Genomic DNA, 16,365 nt, shown 5'->3' on the forward strand with positions numbered 1-16,365 from the left:
TGTTCGAGTTAAAGAAATATTCAAGTTACAGAGGTTCGAATTATAGAGAATCGAATTATAGAGACTAACCACCTATCCCATTCTCAGATGTGATTTGATTTAGTTTTTATTGAATATATTGAATCTAATTTTTCAAAATCCACAGGAGCAAAAGAGATTGAAAATGCTACAACCATTATGGCTGAAAAGGCACGTCAATTAGCTAGCACATTGGATGATAATAGTCTAAACAAGATCCACACTGCAGCTAAGCACGCCATTTTGAAAGCACAAAGCATGGTCGTGGCGGCTAAAGTCATGGCGCCTTACTTACACAGACCGGACGCAACGGAGCAGTTCAGTTCATCCATTCGGGCGCTCTCAAAAGATATTAAAGCCCTTTCGTCTATGTGCCATGTAAGTGAACCGACCCTGACTTCCTTGTTTTCGCAAAGTATGTGTGTAAACATGGAAAAGTAGTACCCAGTTCTCCAGTTCGCTTTTACGAGGCTCTGATAGAGCTCATTGAAGGTATTCTTGAATGCTGTGCCAGTCAAGGAAAACAAAGTGAGTCAAGTTGGGCTAGTATACGCTCTCTAATTTGATGTTCTGTTAATCGATAATCTCCCGATTGACTTGAAATTCATCTTCTAAGTTCCTTAAGAAATTCTCATAATTGACGGTCTTCAATTCAACATTCTATAAATCAATAAGCGATCAAATAGAAATTTTTAACTTCAGTTCTTTAAAACAAACAAAATATTGCAATATTTACGAAAAAATTAGATTTTCAACGATAATCGTCAGGGGTTAAATCTGACGTCTTTATTTTTTGGAGAAGTAAGTTTTTAAAAATCGAATGTATCAAATTATTCCGGTCAAATCTAGAGTAGGTATCAATACTTTTTTCTCCTTGTTTAGGTTTCCACGGACGACGAAGAATCTCGTGCTTTGGTGGACGAAGCTGCAAAACACGTGACAGAAGAGTTGGCTACCATGCTATCGCTTGTGCAAAATGGTGCTATTGCTGACTTGATCTTAGTAGCTAATGCAGAGATGATGAATTTCATTGGAAATCCTGATGAAATGAAAGAACTGGCTACGTTGTTTGATCAGGTATAGTTTCATGACAGTCTTTAAAACTTTTCTTGAGAAGTATTCTCCCAACCAGCAAAAACGTCATATGATTGGTGTATACACGCTACCCCACGCTTACTATAGGAATACTGCAAATGATTCCTTGACTCTGAAATTGTTCACACTAATATTACTTTAACTTGCGTTGGTATGGAAACTCAAAATACCTTACTTCCGTTGCCAAGGAAAACCAGGAGCTTTTTGATTTTGCCTCTCTCGGTCAAAAGTCGGGCGTAAAAACTGAGAAAATCGGATGGAGCAGCCTTTTAAAGAAATTTGAAACCTTCCATTCCTTCTTTCCACATTTTTTGGTACCACGTCCTCTTTTAATTTAAGCCTAAAAATTTATCATTTAGTCTTTAATACTGATTTCTCTTTCTGACTTCTCTTTACTTTTTCAGGCGTACTCGCGTATCGTCGATGGTGTACGCGCGAACGCTGAGGCGTTGGATGAGAATGATAAGTCTAACTTGTTGGATGCAGCAAAACGTTTGTCTGGTCTCATGAAACTTCAACTGTCTGTTGGTCAGGTAAACACCAATCCCACATAGCACAGAACGTCATTTCAACGTTCATCTAACATCCATAACGTTCATATCAGGTTAGATGAATGTTAAAACAACGTTGTGTGCCAGCTGGGATGGGACATTCTAAAAAGAATTTCTAACCTCTTCCTACCAATTTTGGGAGTTCAGCTTCACGATTTTTGAAGAAATTTCAGACAAGTCCCCAAGATTTTCCAAGTTTTTTGAGGGAATCCCCTAGACTCAAAGAATGACTTCTTAACATCGGATGAGTAGAATCTTTTTCTTGAATAGGTCATCAGTATTATGTGTAATGTTATGCTAAAAAGGGAGCTATTGCATAACGAACTGTTAATCCTTGCCAGAGATATTTCAGTGACAAAAACGAATAATCTAATATCTTATTTTATGGAAAATAAGAATTTCTAGTTTAAAAGAGATAATTTAGAGTTTAGAGTTTAGTTTCTAGAATCTAGTTTAAAAATGCTTTACCATAACATAAATTTTTTTGCTAGGATCCTAGCGATATTCTTGATACAATTGGCAAAGCAGCCGAAGCTAACCTAGAGATTGATCGTATTCTCAACAAAAACAACCCAGCTGCCGAGCTCCAAAAAGCTCTTCTCGCACTAGTCGACGAAATTCATGAAGGAGTCAAAGCGCTTGATTCGGACGCGCGGGCCATTGCTATGGTATCTAACAACCAGACTGCTGCACGCATCATGGAAGCGGGTGACCGCGTGATGTTACGCTCGACCGCTATGGTTACGGCAGCGAAAGTATTGGCGCCGTATATCGAGAATCCAGAAGCAGTTGATCAGATGGTGAACGCAGCGAAACTTTTATCGCAAGATATTAAACAACTGACACAACTTTGTAATGTATGTATTATTATATTTCGAACTGTTATCTTGATTGATGAAACGGGTTCCTTTGATTTTACCATGCCCGCCCGGAATTAATTACCTTATCGGCCCTACGCCGGCCCTTATTGGCGTTATTTTTGGGCTCGTGGCGGTGTAAAGAGGGCCAAAGTTTTGCAATTTTTACCTAAAAGCGGCGTTAATTTTTGACCATTTTTTCTCAATTTAAAGGGTTTTAGGCATGATTAAAGGATGAAAACTATCCATTTTTTTACTCTATATCAGAAACTTCACGAAAAGATCTTCAATGGAATTTTGAACAGTTTAATACTGAAAGATAACAATTTAAATTTTAGTTAATACTTACTGCTTTGAAGCCTGAATAGCGATTTTTACAAGTTTTGGCGTTATTTACGGCCCTAATTGGCGTAAGCCCAAAATTAGGCTGTTGTGGAATAAGGGCCAGCTTTAAATTAGGGTCGGCGTTAAAAGGGCCGATAAGGTAGTTAAGACGAAAATTCAGTAAGTGCTAAGTTAAAAAAAACCTCGAGTTAGCTAGTTGCCTACTGATTATACGTATGTAGTGTTTTTTTTCAAAGAACACCTTTGGTTGCTGTTCTTTTGAACTAAGACGTTACTGTTTCGTATCGCTCTTGTGTGGTATTTGCTACGGCTAGGAAGTGTTTATACTCATTTCGGAACGTTTTGGAGCAAGAAAACGGAGCAGCTCCGTTCCGATGAAAATAGTAGGGCGAAACCGTTTCGATCTGTTTGACTTTGTAACGTCTTCTTTTTTGACGTTTCCAATTTTGACGTTTCCAATTTTGACGTTTACACAATGTTTCGGAACCGTTTCGTTTCGGAGTGAAATGAAACGTAGCGTGTGAATGTGGTCTAAGACAGATTAGGGTTAGGATTCCCATTTCTTTCTTTATTAAGTCTGTCCATCTCATTGACGAACTAGGTAAAGTCGATATTTACGTGGATAGCCCAGTTACTATAATTTTTGGACAGTTTTTCGATTGCTTTCACGATTGGGTCCACGGCTCTGCTATCCACTAACTGAACAGAATATTAGAACGAGCGAAACCCTAGTTTGCGATGCTGACACCTCCGGTTATCGCTCCTCTAAGTCCTTTTGCGTTGAATTCGTTAATTCATTATTGCTCTTGTTTTAACAGGACTTGGCAACTGATGACCACGAACGAGATAAGATCGACAACGCTGCACATTCCATTGTTGAAGGGATTGCTAAGATGTTGAAGTTATTCCAAGAAGGAGTTGTCCCTGAGAAGATTCCGGATCTGATGCTTTCCATCAATGAGAAATTCTTGAAGAGTCTTGGTGATCCTGAGGATATGAGACGCCAAATGGCTCGCTTTGAAAAGGTTTGAACTTGTTTAAACGTTTTTTAGGAACCAAAGTGACGTTCATTTTGCATTTTTATGATGTTCTTTATTTCTCACAGGATATTAAAAAAAACTATTCAGCTGGATTGTTGTGTCTTTCGTGGAAAATTTTTGTACGCTAATCAAAAACAATTAGAAACAATGAATTTTTTTTCAAAACCTCAAGGGAGTCGTTTATAATCCGTGTAATAGAGTAATATGGGTGTTATATGATAATATGGGTGCAATATGATAGTTATATGATAATACTATTATTGTTACGTTATTTCTCACAGGATACTCAAAAAAACTATTAAGCTGGATTGTTGTGTCTTTGGGTTGTGTAATATGGGTGTTATATGATAATATGATAATTGTTACGGGATATCTGTTTGTATAAACTTCCATTCCATTAATTTTTGCTTATTTTCTACTACGTCTAAATTGAACATTCCTCACTGATTTTGAATCTTTCTTTCCACAACCAGCCTTACATTCGTCTACTGGAGAGTGTACCAGAAATGGCAGAAGGAATGAAAGAAGATGATAAGAACAAATTATTGGAAGCTGCGAAAGCGCTATCTGATGCACTCAAAATCCCTATTACCGTTGGAAATGTAAGAATCATAAATATGTATCTATCAGTTGACTGTCTTTGCGAGTTGTTAAATGGTAGGCACCAAATGTCTGCATCTTTGAGAGTTCTAATAATTCCCTTTACCTCTGGTAAATTCAAACCCAGCCCCATATCCAGGAAACTTCTAGAACAAGAGTTGATGAGCTTTTTTCTTCAATTTTAGTATTATCTGAGGGCGAATTTGCGACTTTAGTTCATATTCACCAACCTCTGATTTTAGGATATGCAGTGATCTTTTTTTCCACTTTGAGAGATCAGTTTTATTTTCATTTTTATAGAAACAGTGATATGAAGTGTTTGGTCTTTTATTGGGATGCCTGCAAAAATTCTGTCACATAGGGTATGGAGATTCCTGTACGTGATAAATTCAGTATGTAATCTAATTTTTGATATATTTCATCCCAAAACAGACACCAGACGAAGTATTGGACAAGCTAGAGAAACTCTCCGAAGCAGCAATCGTAGTTGAGAATCTCTCCAAAGTTAACAAAGCACCTGTCGTTATGCAAAGAGCTCTCCTCAAATCATCAGAAGATATTGAACGTTCGTACCGTAACCTCGACGAAGCATCCCAAAAAGTCTTGCCGGAAGCTGAGGCTGAAAAAGCGACCAAGATACGTATCACGTGCAGACGTAACCGCGTTAAGGCTCGTAGCTTGGTGGTCACCACGAAAGTATTATCACCGTACGTCAAAAATAGCGAATCGGTTGAACAGATTAATAATTTCATGAAAGCTTTCTCCAAAGATGTGATTAGCTTGAGAGATATGGCGGAGGTTTGTCTTTTAATATTTTCTTTTTTTTAAATACGAAAAGGAATCCTTCTAATTCCAACAATTAATTTTCAAAAACACTTGCTAATTCTAATATAGCACTAGTTAGGGTGGCCCACTTTTTTCCCTGCTTGTTTTAATTGTGAGTTAAAGTGGGTAAAGGATTGAAAGGTATATCTTTTTATACGTCAATTCAATGACTTATTTTAATAAATTTTTCAATCAAAGTCTTTAATTCCCAAATTTCTGCCCACATACGACATAAATCTATTCTAACAATTAGAATAGGCCAGGCAGAAAGTTAGCTGTCCTTACTAGAGCTAGAACATGATTTTTTTGAAATTATTGGGAGATTTGAAGAACAAATTAACGAGAGTGATGATTCGTTTGATTTATTAAAATTGCTTTCCTCTATCGCTCTAATAATATCAGACACACTTTAAGTTGATCCATCAATTCATTCATTCATTCATTCATTCATTCATTCATTCATTCATTCATTCATTCATTCATTCATTCATTCATTCATTCATTCATTCATTCATTCATTCATTCATTCATTCATTCATTCATTCATTCATTCATTCATTCATTCATTCATTCATTCATTCATTCATTCATTCATTCATTCATTCATTCATTCATTCATTCATTCATTCATTCATTCATTCATTCATTCATTCATTCATTCATTCATTCATTCATTCATTCATTCAAAATTTTGTATTAAAATGGAAGGATTTGCATACAGAAAGTCTTCTTGATATAAAAAAGTCCAACAAAATGACAAGCCTTCACAATTTTTTGAACACTAACTACACATTTTTTTATAAGCAACTCCAATTTTAGGGTCGAAGCTGGGGTTGCTTAGCATTCTAGCTCTTTTTCTGAAAGATTTGCTTTGACCATCTCTGATATTATACGCTTATTGGATCAAGGGCTATCGTTTTCTCATGCTTAGATAATATAAAAAACTTTTACTTTACGAGTTAGTAAAAAAATTTGACTAATTTCAGGACAAGAGCCTTAGCAGTTTTGTTGCTTATAAAAAATGTGTATAAGTAATAAGCACTTATCAGACGTAAAATTACAAATGCAAATAATTTTAAAAATTTGTTTGTTGAGGTCCAGCTGTTCTTATTTTTTGGTATTTTGATCCTCAAATTGTTCTTATCCTGGACTTATTTTTGAGCTATTTTGAATATCTCATTTTTACTACTCATTTATTTCAGGCTCAGGAAAGTTCTTAAATTGTTCTTAATTTTTAACGTTTTTCAGCCTCGTTGTTCTTATAAAATTGTTTTTGTCAGAAAGACTAAGCCAGATTGAGTAAAATTCGTTTGTATTGTCCGGGTAAGATAGTCTGGAATATTTTTAAGTGCTGTTTGGTTAAAACAGCTATGATCTTATTACGTAATGTATGGTAATATCAAAACGGATAACAAACGACATATCTAAAATCAGCTGACACATGGACGTTATGTTGACATCCTTCCGACGTTCTATGTGTAAGCTGAGAATCTATGGTTACATTTTTACAGGAACCTGCTTATGACATCCTACCCGTTGGAAAAGCTGAGAAAGCGACTAAAATCAAAGTGACGTGCACCCGTAAGGATAAGGTGTTATATTCTCAAGAATATTCTTATAATACTAAACGCAGAACAATTGGCTTACGATAATAATGCGATAAAAACGTTACATGCTATTCCAGACGTAATACTATTATATGTAAACGTAATACGTGTATAATATGCTTCGTTAGCACAATCTTTGTATATAATAAAACTTTGGGAACACTTTCTGGTGATTTGATGCTCAGTAAATAACACTCGTGATCAAACTGGGATTATATCTTCAAAATTAATTTAGATAACTTAAAAGATAGCAGCAATACTGGGGAACATGTGCTACAAAATAGTGTGTGGATCATGTTATTGATATGAGATATATTATTGGTTGACGTAATACCAATTGAGGGTATATAATTTTATGATTTTGTTGTTTAATCTTTATGAAAAAATAATATTTTGTTAATTTATAATATAATGATATTGATTGGAAGATACATTTTTCTTCAATACAATATATTACTGCATTATATTCTGTCCCAGCTTCCCGCCTCTGTTGACAATTTTTTTTCTTCAAAAATTTTTTTATTCAATTAACTGTCAAGTCAGAACCGGAAACCATAATAAATTTTGATTGGTCAATGATCTTAAATGAACTTTAAGCATTCAAGGTAATTTAGACATAATTATGGGTAATTTAGACCTTATTAAATCTGCGTTTACTGGTAAATTAATTTTTCTTCAGAGACATCATATTTTATTTTTAAGCTCCTATGGACATGAATTTGTTTTCGGAAATAAATCAAATGCAAAAATCAATCATAGTTGAAGTCATTTGTTATCAATTTCGGAATGATTTTAGAATTTTTTAGGAAGTTATTTTTCGCCACTCTCAAGTGAAATTTTCTTTTAACTTTACCATTTTTTGTCAGGAATTTTTTTCGGTCAAGTGCTGATACTATCCACTTTTTGCTAAATTTTCAGGGCTTTGAACTAATTTTAATAAATTGAATACCAAAAATGAAATCTACCAAAATAAACTCAACATCTCGAAATAAACCATTATAGCAAGGAATCTGTTATAAGTATTCAAATTCTCTGTTTTTGTTATCGTTTTGATAAAAAAAAATATTCTAAAAACTTAAAAAGCTAAAACTCCAAAAAGCGACAGCGCGTCACTGCTCAACAGTGTTCTCCCCTCAAATGCAGCTCAATCTCAACTTGTCATTATATATTTCTATATCAAATGCAATTAATTATCTCTAAAACGTGGAACAAAACAATTAATAATGATACAAATTTCAAAGCCATGGCAACTAAATGCAGCATCTAGGATAAACCTAGCAACGCGCTTGATTAAAAAGACCGGCAAATTAAAAAAAAGGCTGACAAAGATTTTGAAATCTTCAACTTCAGACGTTTCCGTTCGTTTATTCTTAATTTGAATTCATTTTATTTATATTATTTGTCATAGAAACTTCATGTGTGGAAGCAACAGTCATAATTAAATTCAATTACGCCTGAAATACCTCAACTTGTTGTCGTGATTTAGACATACCAAACTATAAACTATTAGAACAATACATAAACTGTATACACCTATACAACAACTAAACGATATTCTTTAAAATATAATAACAAAAATACATCTCTTTAGAGTTTACTGACTCGTTAATTGATTTCGATTATCGATACATTCCTACATTTGTTCATTCATTCATTCGTTCATCATTCATTCATTTATTTATTCATTCCTCCATTCATTCATTTATTATCGTCCATTCATCAATTCACCATTTATCCATCCATCCATTCATTCACTCATTCGTTCAACTTTTCAGTCAGTCATTTGTTCATGCATGCACGTACCGAGCTACCTGCTCATCTACTCGTTCTTTAATTACACCCCTGTGTCACAGACCCGCTGGGACCCCAGCCCCACTGAAAAATCTGGCAAAAATTTCGTTCCCGGTAGGAAAATACCCTGACATTTCAGCCCCACTGGGAAATTGACTTAGATTTAATTCCCACTTGAAAAAATTGAACTCCAAAACCATCCCCACTAGATTTCTTAACCTTTGAACAATAGAATTTTTTTTCCCATTAGGATTTCAATAGGAATTATTTATTGATTTATCCCCACTGAGAAAAACGTTCCATCGGGACTGTGAGACAGGGGTGTCCATCTACTCCTTCTTCAATTCATTTCCTCAATTATCGATTTATGTATTTTCTAATTCTTCCATTGATTTACTGTATCCATTTACCTCAAGTTTACTTATTTTCCCTTATTGGATAAGAGATTAGACCTTACATACATACTTCAATAATCAATTGAATTTTTTCACCCTACTATTCATTCATTCTTTAATCACAACTTCTATTCATTCATTCTGTAGGATGCCACAGATGATGATGACCTTAAAACCACCCTTCACACCGCCGCCCAAGGTGTTACCACCGCCCTTAATGATATGCTTAAAATCACACAAAACATGGGAAAAGCGCCTGTTCAGAATGTTGTGGAAAGAGATATATTTGAAGTGATCTTAGAAGCTCATGATAAGTTGATGAGGGCGTATGGAAAACCAGACCAAATGGTCAAACAAGCCACCATTCTCGGACAGGTCAGGCTCTTGTTTCCGCATCTATATTTATATGACGGTTGTAACTGTTTCTTTCCGTGGATCGTTAAACTAATGAGCTTTTTTAAACCTTACTAATGCCAAAAAACAACAGTTTTTCATAACTTAGATGTTCCAAGTTTAGCGCCTAGAAGGTAACTGATCCCTCTTATTTGCTATTTCTGATGTCAATTAACCCCCATTCAGGGGCTGTTGTATTTGGTATGCACCATTGCAATGTCTTCTGACCTCAGGGACGTATTAACTGATTTTACGTCACTTTACAACCAATCAGCTACTGGGTTTGTGATTTAATGCTAGAAGACATTGCAATATAGTGCATAATATGTATCATGAATTTGACATCAGATGGACCCGTTGAAACAACGTTATACTCACTTATCCTCATTACCATTTTATTTTAACAGGTATATTCGCAACTGATCAGAACGATGCAAGCCAAATCAGATTTGTTAGTGGATAGTGATGAAAAAGAAAATCTTCTTGCAGCCGCTGCTGAACTTTCCGATGCAACTACCGAACTCCTAGCTGCTGCTAAGGTAAACCATGGTTCTTGGCATCTTAAGTGGATTCATTTTCCCGTGGACTTTTTTCTCGAATCGATCTTTTTTTCATTAAAATGCCAAAATTTGGATATTTAATTTTTCGGTGGCTAAAATTTGCGAAAGTCGTAAAAAGAACCGAGCAAAGCTTCTATTTGTACAGAATTCGCTGCTTTTCATTTCATGAAACCGTTTCGTTTTGAACCGTTATGTCTGATTTTTATATGTACGTATTATTAGTCTTTTGCGGCGATCCCCATCGCAAAAATACCCTCAAATACCTATGCTGGTAAAGAGTGGTGGATCTGTAAGGCTTTTCCTTCTGTTAGGTGAAAATAAAAAAATTTAGTGTAAATTTAGTGGAATGCGGGTGATTGAAATTAGAACTTTAAAGGTTAACTTTTATGTACAAACAGTATGAAGTAAGCCCTGAATACTAATGTATCAACTACTAACGAACAAAACTTGATTTACAAGCTTTAACGGTCAAATTGATTTTCTTTAAGATGAACCATATAGATGAACTCATAGTCTGCGGCCGGGTCAGAAAATTTCTTTTTTTCACCCGGTCGGTTTCCGGAAACACTACATTTTTTTATTTTCGCCTTATTATATAATTCTCTTCTTCGTACTGTACAGCGAGTCAAAGACAATCCAACCAGTAAAGCTGAACAAGACAAACTCAAAGCAGCATCAATGCATCTGCGTCTGATCACCAACTCGACAACCGATAATGCTCTAAAGAAAGCCATGGCTGCTAAATTAGAACTTTGTGCAAAACAAGCATCTGCAGCAATGACGAGGTTGATTGGTATTGGGCATCATGTTGCACCTTATAATACAAGCCCTGCTAAACAAAAAGAATTTGTTGCTACAAGTGAGGTAAGTGTAAAGTTTACCTTAGGTAAGCAAGGTGGGTTCGACCATAGATTTCTGTAAAGTTCGAAGGGCTAGATGTCGTCTATTATGCATGTTATTATTGTAACATGTTGTTATTTTATACATGCTATTGTTTTATACATGCTATTGTTTTATACATGCTATTGTTTTCGAAAACCCGCGAAGCTTCTTATTGGTCAAGCGTTGAAATTCTATTGTAATGTCACGTGACTTAGGTAGGATTTCCAAACTAACCTCGGGACACTTTTCAGCCAAAGCACGACATTTAGCCCTTCAGGCTTTATAAATCTATGGGTTCGACTCCAGCCGGGTCAAACCAAAAATTAATAAAATGGCACTTGATGCCTCTCTGCTGGATGCTCAGCAGCTAAAGAGACGGATTAAGGGTAACCAGAGAAATCTAGAGAAAGAAGTACCCTCCCTTCAGGTAGACAGCTATGGAAAATGGAGCCTTCGGGTCGCAAACTTGGTTATACTTAAAACTTTCATTTATTGAATATCTCTACTGAATCTTTCAATCCCTTAGTGCAAAAAATTAATTTCCATTACAATGTACTTTTCATTTTGTGGGTCCTTACATTACAGGCCTGGTGGAAGGGGGAGGCTGGGGAGATTTCAGCCTCCCCATTTTTTTCTCAAACTCCTAGTAAATTTATCTCATTTTTGGCCTTCAGCTTCCCCATTTTAACGGTTGTTCCGCCGGGCCTGCCATTACCATGAAAAAGATTCCGTGCATGCCATTGCTACCTTTACCTCTCTCCCTTCCTTAGATTCACGTTAGCTGTACTAAGTATCAATATTCGACTCATCGTTTGAAATGTCTTTATATATCTTTGGTAGTGTATCTGCATCTGTCAACTTTAGCCACTAATAAAATATGTTTTGGAGAAACAAACAATTGTCAGACTATAGCTAAATGACGAATAAAGTAATACAGTTGACGCTCTCTAATTCGACGTTTTTCTATCCGATACGCTCCATCATTCGATATCATTTAAAGTCACCATCAACAAGAAACCACTATATCCAATATTCGATAGGCTCCTTTATTCGATGAAAATCCGATTTCCCTTGAAGATCGAATTTTAGAGCGTCAACTGTATTTTCTAAGAAACACCGATAATTTTTTAATGTTTTCAGCCGACAAGGTATGTAATAAACATTTTTCTTCATTAGAAAATGATTGTGAATGAAGGCAAGAAATTGATTCACGCAGTCAAAGAAGATGAACAGAAACAGGGCAGTCCACAAGCTCTTCAGCAACTGATCAATGCCTGCAAAGCTTTCGTGCAGGTGAGAAATTCTTGTTAATCAGAAGCCCTGTGGCGAAAAGGAATTGACCAATTTTCAGAACTTCCGAAGAAAGGATTTAACTCTTTCAGGCACTCTGAAAAGATAGAGCATAAAAAGAGCTTTCGAACGAACCTAAACATGACCCATTTAGATTGCTCCAAAGCTGAGATGATTGCATTTGAAGTTGGAACTTCTAAAAAACGAAAGTAATCGATTTTTTTTTCGATCATTTTTGTTGCCCTGAAAGAGTCAACCAGATTTTTAGAACTTCCTTAGATAGGACTTGATGAAGGAAGTGTGATGCTAGGAAATTTGGTATAAGATTATTCTTAACTATTCCGTTGGGGCTTCAATTTTTGAATCGTCTGGAATTTTAAGTGGGTTATGATTTTGGAATTATGTCTGAAATTCTATATGTTCATGATCACAAAAAGATTTTCCACAAAAGGGAATGGGGTTATGCGCTATATCTTTAACTATTCTTTTGGAAAAGCCAACTTTAATGAGTAGTATTATGGGTTGATTCTTTTAGAATATATATAAATGTGACCATATGGACAACGAAGAAAGATAAAAGCTTAAACTTTCGATTCAAAGTACAAAGCCTCGACAATATTTTCAGGTCACTTAAATATTTAGAGCTAACAAAACATACAATCTAAATTACCTCTTAGCCTTCAAACGAGGTCATCAAACTTGCCCACGGCAACGCAAGGTTTGTAGCAAACGGGCAAGAATCACAGAATTTCGATCACGCAGCAAACGTAGCACAGACAATGGTGGATGCTCTTGGAGTAGCTGCTGAAAAGGTATTTAGTTTATTTGTTTTTATTTTTTTCTGTTACACGCCTTTTTTTTATAACAATACACTTTATTTATTTATTTATTTATAGTAATATATTTCGCAGGTCTATCGACCTCTATGAAATAATCATATTTAACATTTTGTAGGCGCACAGTTGGCCTCTAAATCAGTCGTCTTTACAATATTTCATTTTCAGTAACGCGTAAGTCACAGCAGATCTTCTTGAAATAGAGTCTAGTCCGGGGACTTCCTCTAACCTTTATTTGACTGCCATCCTTTTGTAACTTTGTCTTCTCTTTTGCGTTCCTATGCCATTCTTTGATGGTTTCGCGTTCTTTTTTAGAAAAATCATCGGTTACTCGTAAATCAGTTACAATTTTCTTTAGCTTGTGGACTGATGCTAGAATCTGACGTTTCTCTTCTTCATTCCTTAACACAACTTTTAAGGGTCGCCAATGTTTCGTCCTGAACATCTCGTCCTTTCGAGCTCCTATTCTTTCTGCGCTGACGATGTTTACCTTTAGTCCCATTTGGTTGCTCACAAATTCTTCGACGTAATCTTTATCACTTGTTCGCTGTTCTTCAAGGGTTTCATGTTTGAGTTCATCAATGTTGTGAACAATGATATTGCACTTTGTCAGGTTCAGCCATCGTACTTCTTCTTTCTCTTCTTTGATGAAGTTCTTGATCGTTACCTCTTGTTTCTTTAACTCTGTAATGCTAGCATATGTCTGTTGTTTCATAGTTACCTCTTGCTTCTTCAGTTCTTCTTTGGTAGTTTCTGCGTATGTCCTTTGTTTTTTATCTTTAGCGACATCTTCCTTATCTAAAAGTTTCTCAATTTTCTTCTCCAGCCTGTCCAATCGAGCGTTTGTAGATTTATCTCCTTGTTGCTCTCCATTATTAACCTTATCAGTATTTGTTGCCTTGTCCTTACGCACTCTTTCTGTACTTGTTTTGATCTTTTCCAGAAGAATTGGCGTGACTGTAACACATTTGGCACATTCGAAGCGCCGGCTTTTGTATTGGAGACACAGCTGTATCTGATAGGCAGGTAGTTCCGTGCATGCATAATGGACAAACCTTTCGCATCTTCTACATTGTAGCACATCATTGTCCTTCACAATCTCGTTCATGAAGCAGTTGTCAGGGGTGCAGAATCCATTATTTTGTTGAATTTCGATTTTTTTTGGTATTTCTTTAGTCTTCGCCATTTTGATGCATTTCGACGAGCACAATTTTATAAAAATGTCCATAATGAAAATGGCCAAAAATTTAAGAACAATGCTAAGAATATCACCATCATAGAATTTTGTTACTCAAGCTAAGAATGTCATTTTTAGAGCATTTTCAATTATAAATTGTCAATTACCCCCAAGCAAGGCTCACTCCCTTCACAAAAATGCCATTTTATGCTTGAGACGTATGTACTAAATGTTAAATCTAGTCTGAATTAGGACCCTAACCTAAGAATGCTGTAAGAATATGATGAAATGGATTTACACCATTCTTATAAAAAAAGCATGTATTACTATTACTAGGTCACAGTGTGGATGTAAACCACACTGAAGCGACCGCCTTCCATCACGCATCACGCTCGCGAAAGAGCGCGCGCACATATAGTAACGCCTACATTTCATCTCCAGTACATTTTATCTCCAGTACATTTTAGATTACTCATTGAAAACAGATTACAATATAGTCATTTTTCATGTCTCGATTATTCAATTCCGATTAAAAGACATCCAGGAGAAAAAAGAGAAACACCTGGGTAATCTAGTTGAAAAAACCGAAAGTAAATGGTAGACAAAGTAACGAGCCAAGGCAAAATGAGATTAGCGTACCACTATGAAAAAAACCGCCTCCGGCGGTCGATTATCAATCATTTATTTGCTATTCACTACAAGGAGAATCTATTCATCCATTCAATTAAGTAATAATGGATGAGTCCATATTCATGATATGCACAATTGCAATGTCTTCCACGGAATTTACTTCATAAGTTTCCTTCCTTTTATTAACGGTGTAGATACCTAGCGACGACGAATCCGTGATATTCATGACGTAATGTTTTCTACGGGGGCACCCAAAACCAACGGGTGTTTACCACTAATTTTGAAATTAAACAATAAAACTATGGCAAACGTCGGCGCTATTTTTGGTTGCTTCCGTATAGAACATTTCGTAATGAATATCACGAATTAAGTTTCTGCAAGGTGTTAATACTGACCCTGGACCATTCTATATCCGCCATCTTTGATCGAAATTTTTTTCGATCTGAATCCAGAACGCCATGATTGGTACTCTAAAGAAGCCATTGAAGTGTTTGAAACTTTTCCTACCAACAAACGACGCTACATCACTTGTGTACAAGCGAAATAAGACCTAAGACCTAGCACTTTCTCTAGGGTTACCAATTTCAAAAAAACTCCGATCATATAATGTTTTTCTTGGCCGGCATTGAGTAACTTGGTCCAGGGATATATAAAAGTCAGTGGTTAATACCTAAGACTTGATATATAGTATCATATAGGGATATTGAAAAACTATTGCGGGATTACGATCGGTAATCGGGGATAGAATTTTTCCTAGTTTCAATGGTGTTTACTTATGATTTCCTATTCCCCATACAGGCTTCTGGTGAACAAGAAGATTTAGACAGAGCTGTCAACATTATACATATGGCAATCAACGATCTCGATCAAGCAGTACTAGCATCAATGAGTGATAACCTCAAACCATCTACTAATGATTCTATCAAGGTAATGGTCGAGGAACTCCCCCAAGAGATTTAAAAAAAAATGGAAAAAACGAAATCTGAATTTGAACTGTATTTTTTTGGCGTAAACCCCAGACGTAAATCTCAGGTCTGATATTTTGTGACCTACCCTGACCTTCTTCATAAGAATTCCAACTAAAGTTCACTTTATTAGGTGTGCACTCTGATTTGCTACCATGGGGAATTTCTAGAATTACGCTTTGTAAATGGTCCACACGCGAATGGACTTTAGAACAACCCTGATCCAATTTAATGAGACTTGCAGCAAAGATTTTTTAAGAAGGAAATCAAAATCGTCATATCTTTTCTTTTTCAGCAATTGGAAGAGAAGATTACGAACAATTGCAATAAGATCAAGGATGAGATTCCGGATACTGTGCAATACGCAATGGAGGAACCGGACAAAGTTGGTGAATCGGTAAGACTTGCCACCAATACGATGTTTACTGACCCAATATACTGACTCGTATCTCACCTAGAGAAGACCGAGTAACTAATATTACTTCTTACCTTTTTAACCCTTCGTGGG

The 16,365-nt window shown here is 35.9% G+C and overlaps 1 protein-coding gene across 2 annotated transcripts in view; it reads left to right on the forward strand.

Moving 5' to 3' along the window:
* The window catches only part of LOC136803299 (talin-1-like), an 85,457-nt gene that overhangs the window by 44,598 nt on the left and 24,494 nt on the right, over window positions 1-16,365 (forward strand). For both annotated transcript variants that reach the window (XM_067060018.1, XM_067060019.1), the window contains exons 22-35: window positions 146-396; window positions 901-1,095; window positions 1,518-1,646; window positions 2,156-2,521; window positions 3,685-3,891; window positions 4,380-4,508; window positions 4,939-5,304; window positions 9,272-9,499; window positions 9,925-10,056; window positions 10,699-10,941; window positions 12,136-12,252; window positions 12,927-13,061; window positions 15,691-15,819; window positions 16,153-16,254. In XM_067060018.1, coding sequence (XP_066916119.1) covers window positions 146-396; window positions 901-1,095; window positions 1,518-1,646; window positions 2,156-2,521; window positions 3,685-3,891; window positions 4,380-4,508; window positions 4,939-5,304; window positions 9,272-9,499; window positions 9,925-10,056; window positions 10,699-10,941; window positions 12,136-12,252; window positions 12,927-13,061; window positions 15,691-15,819; window positions 16,153-16,254 — 2,729 coding nt within the window. The remainder of the gene's footprint in view (window positions 1-145; window positions 397-900; window positions 1,096-1,517; window positions 1,647-2,155; window positions 2,522-3,684; window positions 3,892-4,379; window positions 4,509-4,938; window positions 5,305-9,271; window positions 9,500-9,924; window positions 10,057-10,698; window positions 10,942-12,135; window positions 12,253-12,926; window positions 13,062-15,690; window positions 15,820-16,152; window positions 16,255-16,365) is intronic.

The sequence above is a fragment of the Clytia hemisphaerica genome, unplaced genomic scaffold, assembly GCF_902728285.1.
Source record: "Clytia hemisphaerica strain Z4C2 unplaced genomic scaffold, Clytia hemisphaerica genome assembly, whole genome shotgun sequence".
NCBI classification, from domain to species: Eukaryota; Metazoa; Cnidaria; class Hydrozoa; order Leptothecata; family Clytiidae; genus Clytia; species Clytia hemisphaerica.